This window comes from Lethenteron reissneri, chromosome 72 (assembly GCF_015708825.2).
Source record: "Lethenteron reissneri isolate LAM-NWPU_2019-01 chromosome 72, ASM1570882v1, whole genome shotgun sequence".
NCBI classification, from domain to species: domain Eukaryota; kingdom Metazoa; phylum Chordata; class Hyperoartia; order Petromyzontiformes; family Petromyzontidae; genus Lethenteron; species Lethenteron reissneri.
The window spans coordinates 3,319,853-3,334,297 of NC_083850.1; the positions used below are offsets into that span (position 1 = coordinate 3,319,853).

The 14,445-nt window shown below is 45.1% G+C and overlaps 2 protein-coding genes across 2 annotated transcripts in view; one reads left to right on the top strand and one right to left on the bottom strand.

Annotated features, from left to right (window-relative positions):
• Nucleotides 1-14,445, bottom strand: part of LOC133361273 (zinc finger protein OZF-like) — a 282,249-nt gene that overhangs the window by 182,158 nt on the left and 85,646 nt on the right. The window lies entirely within an intron of this gene.
• Nucleotides 1-14,445, top strand: part of LOC133361326 (zinc finger protein 850-like) — a 38,970-nt gene that overhangs the window by 10,701 nt on the left and 13,824 nt on the right. Inside the window, exons 3-4 of the mRNA XM_061580260.1 lie at nt 6,683-6,959; nt 12,643-12,822. Coding sequence (XP_061436244.1) covers nt 6,683-6,959; nt 12,643-12,822 — 457 coding nt within the window. The remainder of the gene's footprint in view (nt 1-6,682; nt 6,960-12,642; nt 12,823-14,445) is intronic.

Here is a 14,445-nt window from a genome sequence, read left to right on the forward strand (position 1 = left end):
TTAAGTATGGTCATTTAACCCCAATGACCTACAAGACATAGGGGGGCCTTTATCAAACAGTCGATTAATACAAATGGGCTGTGCATCAACATGCTTGTCTGGATTAGAGGTTAAACGTCACGGTTATGTCTGGCGATTATGTTTAATGCAATAGGCAGTTGGAATAAACATGTTCGCGTGGGTGGATGAGTGAGTGATCTGATGCACGCGTGAGTGGGCAAACAAGCGAGTGAGTGGACTTGTAAAATAAACGGCACGAAAGTGATTTGATTGGTACAGCGAGTGGTCAAATATGTAATAATTGAGAGGATGAGTGAATCAAAAGGTTGCTAAATCTTAGCGTTTTTCAACCTCTCCAGCCCCTCCAACATCAAACAGAAATGACTCCTTCACCACAAAACATGGACAGACAACGCAAGTGGGCTGAGATCTTGGAGGACTATGATGGTAAGTCCCAGTTACCTGCATCACGTGGCTTTTATGCAGAGGAGGCAGCTCCCAGGTTAATTATTTTTAGTTGATGTGGCTTGGTGGTGATGGGAAGAGGTAAACGGGCAAGTGTGGCAGACAGCATGGATTTAGAGCTGCGTTTCAGCCATATTGTTTTAAACGGGGGTCTCAACTTTATGAAATTGATGATCTCAACATGCTTAAAAAAATATGACTTGTAATGTTTTACTGCCATGTCACTAATGTTTCTCAACAGCAGGTCATGTTATGTGTTAAGAGGTAATTACAAGAATCTCAGAATTAGTTGTGTGAATATCCACGTGCTTCGTTCTCTAATACATTACTCGTCCTTTGAATTAATTTTGTTTTCCGTAGCCAGGGAGTCATGGCGCCAGTCGACCACGTGGGGGGACATTATGGATGAAGTGGACCCTTTCCCAGGCCAAAGCTATGAAAATCGTTCCCCAAAGGTGTGTATGGGGTCTATGGGAGTCAAACACCACATTCTCTCCACACTCCCACACCATTGCACCAAAACATCACTACACCTCACATCACCACACAATCTCTTTACATCACCACCAACTCAATACAATATACTCTTAGGTTTTTTCGGTAAAGTCACGTATGTGACTCTTTCTTAGGTTTTTTCGGTAAAGTCACATACGTGAGTATGAATCCTTGCAGTCACGAAAGCTTCAATTCGAGAATCAATACAATAGCATAGAGCCTCATAAAGCGTCAATACCATCACAAGGCACCGTCTCTCCAGAACATTCCACAATTTCACCTCTCCGTATCACAACACCATCTCCCAACACCATCACTCCATCCCTCCATCGTCACGTCATGCCATGAGTTAATGTGCATGTTTGCATCCGTACATAGATGTGCCAGTATGCATTTTTGTTTGTCTATGTGCCCGTCCATGTTTGTGTGCCTACGAGAATGGATTTTGTCCTGAGTGTGCATGTCTGAATGGTCATGTGCTTATCTTCGCGTGAACAGAGGAGCATTGGGGAGGTGAAGAACTTCAGTGGAGTGAAGCGTCTCCAGGAGGACAAGCGCCTTGCGAAGGAGAAATGCACAATGGAAGAGAAGCGCCCCAATGAGGTGAAGCGCCTCGCCAAGGTGAAGCACCAAACGGAGCAGAAGTGCCTTCGAAATAATATCCTCAAAGACGTGAAACGGGTCATGGAAAAGCGCCTCCTTGAAGAAACGCGCTTCATGGAGGAGAAGCGCCTTTGCGAGGTGAAGCGTCTCAAGGAGAAGCATCTGGAGGAAGAGAAGCGCCTCATAGATGTGAAGCGGGTCGAGGAAGAGAAGCGCCTCATGGAGGAGAAGCGGGTGGAAGAAGAGAAGCGCCTTGTCGAGGAGCAGCACCTCATTGAGGTGCAGCGAGTCGAGGAAGAGAAGCGCCTCATGGAGGAGAATCGCCTCTTTGAGGTGAAGCGTCTCATAGAGCTGAAGCGTCTTGAGAAAAAAAATAAGCGACTTGAGGAGAGGCGCTTTCGCAAGGTGAAGGTCCTCGAGGAGAAACGTCTCATTCAGGAGAAGCGCCTCGTTGAGGTGAAGCGTCAAGAGGAGGAGGAGCACTTGATGGAGGAGAAGCGTCTTGTGGAGCAAAAGCGCCTCGAGGAAGAGCAGCGCCTCGCCAAGATCGAGCGACAATGGCTCCAGACCGATACCACCAGCAGCAGCACCACCACCGCCGCCACCGCCACCGCCACCACTACCACTGACACCACCTCCACCACCACCACGTCCTCCAATCCTGTGTGGGGCCCAATAGCTCCGAGCTTTGAAGAAGAGGGCTTCCAAGAAGATAAAGCAAACTCCGGAGTCGCTGAGCCACGGTAAACCACTCTGCGTGTGCGCCCTGTGTGTTTATCTTTGTTATTTATTACCATGCTTCTCACGCAGCATCAGCCTTACTCGGTCTCAAGACTTTTTTTTAGGAGGATTCTGCCAAGTTTGCTCGCATTTTGCAAGAAAGTTGCGGCTGTTTGCGATCCAAATTGAACGATTTGCATTGCTTGTGTGGGTTTAGTAACAGGGAGAAAGCTGCAGAACCTTCCCAGAACAGGTGGCTGCATAATCCACACGGAGAATGTGGCCAAACGTGGAACTCAAACCCAGGTCAATGTTGCTGTGATGCACAGGTGCTCATGCCCTGTCGCGCTCTCAAAATTCACAGACACTGCAAACCCCACGTGTACATTCCGCTATACTGTGGACAGATTTATTTTTCATTACTGGTTTTTGGGTTAGACCACATAACAAAGTGGGCATATCTTCACCATGTAACCCTCCATCCACCGTGAGATTTTCGCTGTCTATCGCCTGTTTCCAGGCCAGGTACCAAGTCGCTTTGTAATGCACAGCGATAGCTACCACTGAGAGGGGTGTTCAATTTAAAACGCGATGAGATGAGAGATGCGAGAGGCTCATCGCATGCAATGCGCACTCTGAGATGTCTTCGACGTCAAGGGAGGTGGCTCTCTCGACCACAAATCACTTACGGACACTTTTTCGAAATCGTGGATGTGTTGAAGCGACCAAATGGTCGTGCACTCATTCTTCACCATTACAGTTCAGATCTTGCTTCCCGCCTTGGCTATTATTGCTGCTGCATTGACCACACAGATCCACACCCATTCCGTCACAGTGGACGTTCAGGATCTCTATCGATGCCATTTGAAATGCTTAGGACATTATGTGCAAGGGGTCAATTAGTATATACATATAGAATATGTTCAATCTAGATTTGAAGTTTTAGTGACTACAGGGATCCATATTCTTTGGTTATATCGGTAAATTCACGTAGGTATGAAATAAAATAAATTAAATTAAATCACGACGTTTCGATGGCCATGTCGTTATTGCAAGAACGTTTCTTGCTGTAGTTTCCCACCTGATGATGATTGCTTGTGTTACAATCGAAACGTTGTGATTTAATTTATTTTATTTTATACCTACATGACTTTACCGAAAGAACCAAAAAAATGTCACTTCAAATTATTCAGCTAAATTTGCACAGCAACGCCACCCACTACTGTGAAACTACAGCAGTCTGTGTGAGACACAGCTGCACCTATCTCAAGGATAGCCTGGCGCCATGAGAATGACAGCACCAATACTATGCACACTCACTGGCCATGTCGTTATTGCTGTTTCTATTCAGCTCGAATTAATCCGCCACACATTCCACCCACGGACGATGGGGAGATGGCGATGTCTGCCGTAGCAGCAAGGTGGAACGATGTCGTGTTTGACAGACAACCATCAGTTTTACCATGTCTAGTGGTGGTCTCCCTGTTACAGGTTGAGTCACAAACCGCACCTCTCCATAACAAAGGCTCAGCCTTTGATATGCAGTCTATTCTTAGTCTTAAGCCTCACCTTACCATATTAATAAAAGTACGCGGCCCTTGCCCCACCACCTTCTCCAACCATTATATAAACGAAGTGGTAGCTTCTGCAATCTCTCATTTACCTGATACAGCTGTCGTGGCTGTGACGGTTCCACCTGAAGACGGAAGCTTGTGTTGCCTCCGAAACGTCGTGATTTTTATTTTTATGTTATTTTATTTTACTTTTTAATGTTTTTTTACCTACGTGACTTTACCGAAAAAACCTAAAAATATGAATCATTGCAGTCACGAAAGCTTCAAATCTAGAACGGTGTCGTGTTGTCTCTTCACAGATCTGAGCCAGCTCAGCCCTCCTCCTCACTCGTCCAGGCCTTTGAAGTGAAGACAGAGGTTGTGGAGAAGGAGACGAAGCAAGAGGTGAAGGAGGAGATGATGGAGGATGAGGTAGAGACAGAGGAGGAGGAGAAATCGGAGGAAGAGAAGGCAAAGGAGGACGAGATTGTGATGGTGACAATGGAGGAGAACACGGAGGGAGAGGAGAAAGACATTACGGAGATGGAGGACAAGGAAACAACAAAGGATGAACAGATGGTCGTGGTGGAGGACATGGAGACGACGGGCAAAGGGGAAACAATGGTGGTGGAGGAGGAAGAGAAGACGGTGTTGGAGATGGTGGTGCCGGAGGTTGAGGAGGAGATGCAGGAGGAAGAGATGGTGCTAGCAGAGGAGAAGAAGATGGAGAAGATGGAGGTGGCGCAGGAAGAGGAGGTAGAGGAGATGGTGTTGGAGGATGAAGAAGAGGGGATGGAGGAGGACGAGACGGAGGAGAAACCGGAAGAGGTGCAGGTGGAGATGCACGGAAAGAAGAGGAAGCGAGAGGGTCTCGCTCGCGTGGCGAGAGCGATCGCCTCACTCCTCCGCCGCGTGCTGCTTTGTGGTGGCAGGTCCACCGCCCAGTAGGGGTGGTGGCGGTGGTCGTGCATCAGTGCCGACCGTGACCACTATCACCACACTACCCGCCCACCCCGTGATACTCGCTACACACACCACACGGTTCCCCAGAGAGACGGTGCAACGTTCAGGTCCAGAATACCGAAGTATACCGGGAATCACCTGTACTTAAAAACACGTAAATTGATAACACTATAAACAATAACACTAAACATTAAACGACAAAAAAAGCTACCAACTGGTTTTATAATTTATACCACCATAAACGGAGGTACGGTATTTTAATTTCATTAGAAGTATTATAATGGAACTCTACACATGTTTGTTAATTGTCCGTTCAATCGAACCGACGGTCGGATATGTGAACTGTGGGGGCCGAGGGTAAGAATGGCATTCAAATTTTAGAATGACAATTTGGTCGTTTTAGAAAATTACTGTACTTGAATGTATGTTATGTGCAAATGCAAATTGTTAGTCGTAAATGCGAGGGAGGGGTTAAGAGGTGCACGTTTAATCCAGTGTTAACATTTATTTTAGCATCATATTTAAGGACACTGTTGTTGATAAGAATTCGTCTGGACATGTTATGTGCCTTGTTCTACTCGATCAACCAAAATTAGTACAATGTCGGTCATACAGGAGTGTGATTTCATTCATGAGTAGTATTCACAGAGCCCCGATGACACTAACCTACCTAAAGTTATGGTTAAAAAAGTAATCTTGAGTGACTTAATTCTGAGCTCAGACATGATCATCGCAATCATTTCCAAAGACGTGTGGGGTCCTGCGAGAGCAGGTCCCGACTACAAACAGCTGGGCAGCAGAATCGGAAGTAGCTGCGTCGCCCTCGAAATGTGATGTTGCTGCTGTTGTTGCTGCTGTAGTTGCTTCTGTTGCTGTAATAAACGCAGGGAGGTGGTGTTCCGTGATGGGATGACGCCTTTGATTAAAGCCTCTGTTCAAACTCACCCGATTGACGCCCTTGATCGTCGCATTTGATCAACTCTGATATTGTAGACTCTCACATGTTAAGCTCTATCATAGTGAAACATAATATTATAACCTATGAACTACGACCTATCCATTGTAACGCTGTAAAAGAATATTACCTATTGGGTTTCACTCCCTCGTCGAGAAGGCCGCTCTCTTCCTTTTCTAAAGTTACATGCTAATTTCTCTGCATTCACTTTAAATCGAGGACAAAGTTTTTCCATTTATTCAAAATAAGCGCACAATTACACACTGAGATGCACTTACATATTCATGCATGAAGTACAATGGACACATTACTCTTCGGTATGTTAATAGACATGCGGATTGTACCTTCCAAAATTAACAATCGAATGCAAATATCCTGAAAGACAAAGGATTGGATCCTAGGGGGGGAGTTATAAGGCGGCTCAGAAGCAGAGCTCAATGCCATTTCGAGAGGGAACTTGATGAGGTTGGATGCTCGACTCGTCGCTCTGCTGATCGCCCTTCAACCGCGAGACAACGCAGCCTGGCGAGCACAATTGCTGTGTCGACAGTTAGGCGACTTTGCGTCGGGAGAGATCGTGGCGACATCTTCAGACGAGTTCTAGACATCCATATACCGTGAATCTCCAAGTAAGTGTCTTTTTTCGCGGATAAACTCTTAAACGTGTTTTGTCGTCATATTTACGGGATTTTTTTGCGTCTCGGTTAGACGCGAGTGTCGTTCTTGTTTTAGCAGTTAACGAAATCCAAAACTAAACGCTAAACATCCTTTCGGCCGATAGCGTATTTTTGATTCGATGACACCGCTGCTGTTACTACGCTCACATGGAGCAGAGACGCTCTCCACAGCCCCACGCACACGGAGACAAGAAGCCATTCAATTGCTCTGTGTGTGGGAAGGCATTTTCATGGTCATCAAGTCTTAAGAGACACCAGAAAACACACACGAGTGAGAAGCCATTCCTGTGCTCTGTGTGTGGGAAAACATTTGCACACTCATCACATCTTCAGAGTCATCAGAGAACACACACGGGCGAGAAGCCATTCCTGTGCCCTGTGTGTGGGAAGGCATTTGCACAGTCGTCAACTCTTCAAAACCATCAGAGAACACACACGGGCGATAAGCCATTCCTGTGCCCTGCGTGTGGGAAGGCATTTTCACAGTCGTCAACTCTTAACAGGCATCAGAAGGTCCACAATGATAGGAAACTGAAATCAAAAGCTGAAATTCAAGGTGCTGCAATGAGTCCTCAAGAAGTTTCCACCTTCGATCCCATGCAGTTGGATCCCGAGAGATGGCTGGATGTAATGGAGTGGCTCGAGGATCAAACAGAGAGCTCGGGGTGACTGAAAAAATATTACGTCATGTGGTTATACCTATTAAGCCGTTTCGAGTACTTTTGTGTGTAATTTTGACCATTTTAGTTTTACAGTTTTTTTGAGAGTTTAATTACGTGCACAGTGGTGGTTTGTTATGTTATCGGATTACTTGCCGAATTGGTGTGAAGAGCACTGGTTGTGAGAGGGTTCAATTGTAGTCGTAAAGTGTTCCTGTTGAGCTAAAGTTGGAATGCGTCTGTAGGTACATCTTTACTCAACATTTTAAACAGTTTTTTTCAAGTATATAGCTTTTTTGAATGGTATTAATCGACTTTAGATAGCCGGTTTCCGGATGTACATTGATGACGTGTTCGTTGGATATATGGCCTTGACTTCAACATAGACGCACAGTGAACAAATGTGGTGAACTAATAAGGACATCATGGGGAATGAAACTTTAACGCTTTGGTATTCCTGGAACGGAAATGGTTTGCATTGTACTGGAAATGTTTGAACATAGGACATAATAAATATTCCCTTTGAGTTTTGACGTAAAAATGATTGCAGATGAATAAAAACGTATTTTTAACAAATGTTTGTCCGGTCTTTATTCTATAATGTTCCAAGCTTAAAACATGTTAAGATAATTTTAAGTGGAGGATCTCCGTCACACAAGTGTGCCCTTAACCGGCAGCATCTTGGCTGTCTACCCGATTAACACGTGTTCCTTGAGGGGAAAGGTCCCCGTAGTTAATCGTTCATCAACGTACCAGTCCCTAATCCCGAAGTATGTTGTACCTTATAACATGTAAACTGTAATACTATAAATAATAACACTAAACTTTAAACGATTATAAACTAGTGTTTCAATTTATAACCATATAAACGGAGGTAAGGTATTATAATATCATTAGAATTACAGTGTGGTCGTATAAGAATCGCTAATATGTTTGTATAGTGTACGTGCAAGGATCGGATAAAAATTATTACAATTACAACATGGTCATATACAATCACGATTTTCACTGCTAGATGTCATCGAATAACAAAAGACGGAATATATTTATATAAATCCACGCACAAACCCATTATAAACTCATGACATTATGAAACGTTACAATTATTATAACAATCACAAATTGTGACAAAGCGAAATTCCCACAAACAAAACACCACGCTGACGTGACGAATTCTTAAACAAACTGCAACACTCAAGTGACAGAACTCAACATAAAAACGTCGCAATAAAAAGAACAACATCAATGGACAAATCCTAAAAACAGACAACACACGCACGTTAGTAGCTGTTAGAAGAAGACAACAGCAAGCACCTTCAACTATACACATCATACAGCCAACTCGTAAATGGGGCGGTATATGACAGCCTTCGCTGCTGTCGACGGGGCCAAGCAGCGAGTGTTTAACTCCATTGTTTCAGAATCCGTGTCATCACCCGGCCACAACGCCTTAGCCAAACTACATCGTCCCAACAAGGCAGCCTTCCCTATGCTGTGTATTTTAGCAGAATATTAACGGACGCACTTGAAGATAACAATTCGTCTAGAAAAGGCAGGCGACTTGTTCTACCAACATGATTTCAATTTATATCCGAAAGAAGTATGAGTTCATTCATGAGTAGTATTCACTAAGCACCGATGGCACTAACCTACACACAGCTATGATTAAACAAAGTAAACATTAGTCGCTCATCCCAGCTCAGACATGATCATAGCAATTATTTCCAAATTCGTGTCGGGTCCCACGAGAATAGGGCACGTTCACAAACTTTCAAATTGTAAACTCACAGAGCATACTCTAACATTATAAACTCTAACAATATAACCTTTAAACTATGAGCTATGCATTGTAACGCTTTAAAATAACACTACAAACTAGTGTTATAGTAAACTATTATGTTGTGAACTCTAACAATATAAGCTATGAGCTATACATTATAACGCTATAAAATAACAATAAACTGGTGTTAAAGATTAGAACACCGTACATTGAAGTGTGATATTTGAATTCGAATTCTTAGCTTCACACCGTGGTCCTCTAGGAATCACAATTTGCTCGTCAGTATGTAACATGTCTGTATGTAATATGTATGCATGAGATATGTCTGTATGTAATATGTATGCATGTAACATGTATGTATGTAATATGGACGTGCGAACCAATGGTGGGATATGTGAAACATGAAGGTGCAGAATCAGGATGGGATTACAATTATTTGAATAACACTTTGGTGGTATGCGCCGCAGCCTGGCTGCCCAGCAGATACCAAGGAGGAATTTTGGGAACAATTGATGGACACATGCAATCAAATAAATGGAGAAGAGCAGTTAGTAATTGGTGGAGACCTAAATGGACACGTTGGAAACGCCCGGGATGGATACCCTCGAAACCATGGTGGCCAAGGATATGGTACCCGGAACGATGAGGAAAACCGAGCCCTGGACTTTGCGGAAGCCCATGATCTTGTCCTCGCCAACACCTTCTTCAAGAAGAGACCGTCCCATCTCATTACGTACGCCAGTGGTGGGAGATCAACTCAAATTGATTTCTGGCTTGTCAAGCGGGATAAGCTGAAAACGGTGACAAACACTAAAGTCATACCATCGGACAACATCACCCCACAACATCGCATCCTGATCATGGACATGAAAATGGACATTGGCCAGCGACATCGCCCACCAACAACGGAACAGCAGCGAATTAAGTGGTGGCGGATGAAGGAATGCAAAGATCAGCTGAGAGTCGCCCTCAATCAGATTGACGTGAACATCAACCGACCAGTGAATGCGATTTGGGAAGATCTCGCCGGCCAACTGTGCACAGCAGCAACGGAAGCACTGGGGCTAACTAAGCCGGCAAAACACTTCATTGACAAGCAAATATGGTGGTGGAACGAAGAAGTTCAGCTAGCAGTGAAAGAGAAGAAGCTAGCTTTCAAGAAGTGGCGCAAAACGCTCGCAGATCTGGATTACCAACAATACAGAAACTGCAAATCGGCAGCGAAGCGAGTAGTAGCAGCGGTGAAATTAGCTCAATACGACCAACTGTATGTCGAACTGGACACCCCAGAAGGTGCCAATAAGATCTATCGACTGGCAGAGGCGCGCCATCGTTCGACTCAGGATATTGGTCAGGTCAAATGCATAAAGGATGAGAATCACAGCGCTCTCAGAGACCCGCCCGCCATCCTTCAACGCTGGAGCGACTACTTCTCTGGAATCTGCAACCAGCAATTTCCCCACCCACCTATTATTAGCGCTGAACACGTCCTCGATCCGGTTTCACCTATCACCATCACCGAAGTGGAACAAGCTATCAAGAGAATGAAGAATGGGAAAGCGACTGGCCCGGACGATATCCCTGCTGAGGCCTGGAAGATCCTTGGCAGGCAGGGTGCTGCCCTCCTTACCCAACTCTTCAGCACCATCACGAGCACCGGTGAGGTCCCAGAAGCCTGGTCGACCAGCACGACGGATCCAATTTGGAAGGGTAAAGGGGCCGTGGCAGAATGCTCGAATTACAGGCCAATCCGGCTCCTGTGTCATGCGATGAAGATCTTTGAGCGAGTTTTGGACACGAGGATTAGAAACATCGTCACCCTATCACCCAACCAATGCGGCTTCGTCAAAGGATGTGGCACTACGGACGCCATTATCGCGGCGAGGCTCCTGCTGGAGAGGCACAGAGAGAAGAACAAAGCTGTGCACGTGTCGTTCCTCGACCTTGATAAGGCATTTGACAGGGTCCCCCACAACCTCATCTGGCACTCGCTTCGATCCCATGGAGTCCCTGAAACCTACGTGCATTGGGTGCAACTCCTATACAAGAACGTCACCAGTGCAGTCAGGTGTGCAGTGGGCATATCACCGCCATTTCCCATCCGCGTTGGAGTGCACCAAGGATCGGCCCTGTCACCACTCCTGTTTATCCTGTGCATGGACACGATCACTGCCGACCTGCACACGCCCCTGCCATGGTCAATTCTCTACGCGGATGACGTCCTCCTCTCAGATGAAGAGAGAGGAGAAGTGGAAAGACAAACGCGCCTGTGGAAAGAACGTTTGGACGAAAACGGGATGAGGTTCAACATCAAAAAGACGGAGTATATGGAGTGTGGCCCCCAAACCGACGGCACCATCAGCATTGACGGAGAAGATCTGAAGAAAGTGATGGACTTCAAGTAGCTGGGTTCCACCATCAGCTCAGATGGTAGCATCACGACTGATGTGAGGTCACGAGTCAATGCGGCATGGATGAAGTGGAGGCAAGTCACCAGAGTCCTCTGTGATAGGAAAATGCCGGATAGGCTGAAGGGAAAAATTTACAAGACCATCGTCCGACCGGTGGCACTCTATGGATCCGAGTGCTGGCCAGCCACAACTGTACACGAACAAGCTCTCCACACCATGGAGATGAGGATGCTCAGATGGAGCCTCGGACTCACTCGATGGGATCGTGTCATGAACGAAGACGTTCGGAATCGATGTGTTGTGGCCCCCATTGAGGACAAGATGCTTGAGGCAAGGCTTCGGTGGTACGGCCATGTGATGCGAAGTGAAGAGTCATCAGTGGCCAAGACTGCCATGCGTATTGAGCCAGAGGGCCGCCGTCCACGCGGACGTCCGAAGAAGCGATGGATGGATCGAATAAAGGAAGACATAAAGACGGTCAACGCATCCCCTGAAGATGCCCTGGACCGAGCCAAATGGAGAAGACAATGCCGAAAAGCGGACCCTGCGCCACAGCGGGAACAACGCTAGGAAGAAGATTACCTATTGGGTTTCACTCCCTCGTCGAGAAGGCCGCTCTCTTCCTTTTCTAAAGTTACATGCTAATTTCTCTGCATTCACTTTAAATCGAGGACAAAGTTTTTATTCAAAATAAGCGCACAATTACACACTGAGATGCACTTACATATTCATGCATGAAGCACAATGGGCACATTACCCTTCGGTATGTTAATAGACATGCGGATTGTACCTTCCAAAATTAACAATCGAATGCAAATATCCTGAAAGACAAAGGATTGGATCCTAGGGGGGGAGTTATAAGGCGGCTCAGAAGCAGAGCTCAATGCCATTTCGAGAGGGAACTTGATGAGGTTGGACGCTCGACTCGTCGCTCTGCTGATCGCCCTTCAACCGCGAGACAACGCAGCCTGGCGAGCACAATTGCTGTGTCGACAGTTAGGCGACTTTGCATCGGGAGAGTTCGTGGCGACATCTTCAGATGGGTTCCAGACATCGATATACCGTGAATCTCCAAGTAAGTGTCTATTTTCGTGGATAAATTCTTAAACGTGTTCGTCGTCAAATTAGCGGGATTTGTTTTGCCTCTCGTTCAGACACGAGTTTTAGCAGTTAACAAAATCCAAAACTCAACGCTAAACATCCTTGTGGCCGATAGCGTACTTTTGACTCAATAACACCGCTGCTGTTACTACGCTCACATGGAGCAGAGACGCTCTCCACAGCCCCACGCACACGGAGACAAGAAGCCATTCAATTGCTCTGTGTGTGGGAAGGCATTTGCACGGTCATCAAGTCTTCAGAGACACCTGAGAACACACACGGGCGAGAAGCCATTCCTGTGCCCTGTGTGTGGGAAGGCATTTGCACAGTCGTCAACTCTTCAAAACCATCAGAGAACACACACGGGCGATAAGCCATTCCTGTGCCCTGCGTGTGGGAAGGCATTTTCACAGTCGTCAACTCTTAACAGGCATCAGAAGGTCCACAATGATAGGAAACTGAAATCAAAAGCTGAAATTCAAGGTGCTGCAATGAGTCCTCAAGAAGTTTCCACCTTCGATCCCATGCAGTTGGATCCCGAGAGATGGCTGGATGTAATGGAGTGGCTCGAGGATCAAACAGAGAGCTCGGGGTGACTGAAAAAATATTACGTCATGTGGTTATACCTATTAAGCCGTTTCGAGTACTTTTGTGTGTAATTTTGACCATTTTAGTTTTACAGTTTTTTTGAGAGTTTAATTACGTGCACAGTGGTGGTTTGTTATGTTATCGGATTACTTGCCGAATTGGTGTGAAGAGCACTGGTTGTGAGAGGGTTCAATTGTAGTCGTAAAGTGTTCCTGTTGAGCTAAAGTTGGAATGCGTCTGTAGGTACATCTTTACTCAACATTTTAAACAGTTTTTTTCAAGTATATAGCTTTTTTGAATGGTATTAATCGACTTTAGATAGCCGGTTTCCGGATGTACATTGATGACGTGTTCGTTGGATATATGGCCTTGACTTCAACATAGACGCACAGTGAACAAATGTGGTGAACTAATAAGGACATCATGGGGAATGAAACTTTAACGCTTTGGTATTCCTGGAACGGAAATGGTTTGCATTGTACTGGAAATGTTTGAACATAGGACATAATAAATATTCCCTTTGAGTTTTGACGTAAAAATGATTGCAGATGAATAAAAACGTATTTTTAACAAATGTTTGTCCGGTCTTTATTCTATAATGTTCCAAGCTTAAAACATGTTAAGATAATTTTAAGTGGAGGATCTCCGTCACACAAGTGTGCCCTTAACCGGCAGCATCTTGGCTGTCTACCCGATTAACACGTGTTCCTTGAGGGGAAAGGTCCCCGTAGTTAATCGTTCATCAACGTACCAGTCCCTAATCCCGAAGTATGTTGTACCTTATAACATGTAAACTGTAATACTATAAATAATAACACTAAACTTTAAACGATTATAAACTAGTGTTTCAATTTATAACCATATAAACGGAGGTAAGGTATTATAATATCATTAGAATTACAGTGTGGTCGTATAAGAATCGCTAATATGTTTGTATAGTGTACGTGCAAGGATCGGATAAAAATTATTACAATTACAACATGGTCATATACAATCACGATTTTCACTGCTAGATGTCATCGAATAACAAAAGACGGAATATATTTATATAAATCCACGCACAAACCCATTATAAACTCATGACATTATGAAACGTTACAATTATTATAACAATCACAAATTGTGACAAAGCGAAATTCCCACAAACAAAACACCACGCTGACGTGACGAATTCTTAAACAAACTGCAACACTCAAGTGACAGAACTCAACATAAAAACGTCGCAATAAAAAGAACAACATCAATGGACAAATCCTAAAAACAGACAACACACGCACGTTAGTAGCTGTTAGAAGAAGACAACAGCAAGCACCTTCAACTATACACATCATACAGCCAACTCGTAAATGGGGCGGTATATGACAGCCTTCGCTGCTGTCGACGGGGCCAAGCAGCGAGTGTTTAACTCCATTGTTTCAGAATCCGTGTCATCACCCGGCCACAACGCCTTAGCCAAACTACATCGTCCCAACAAG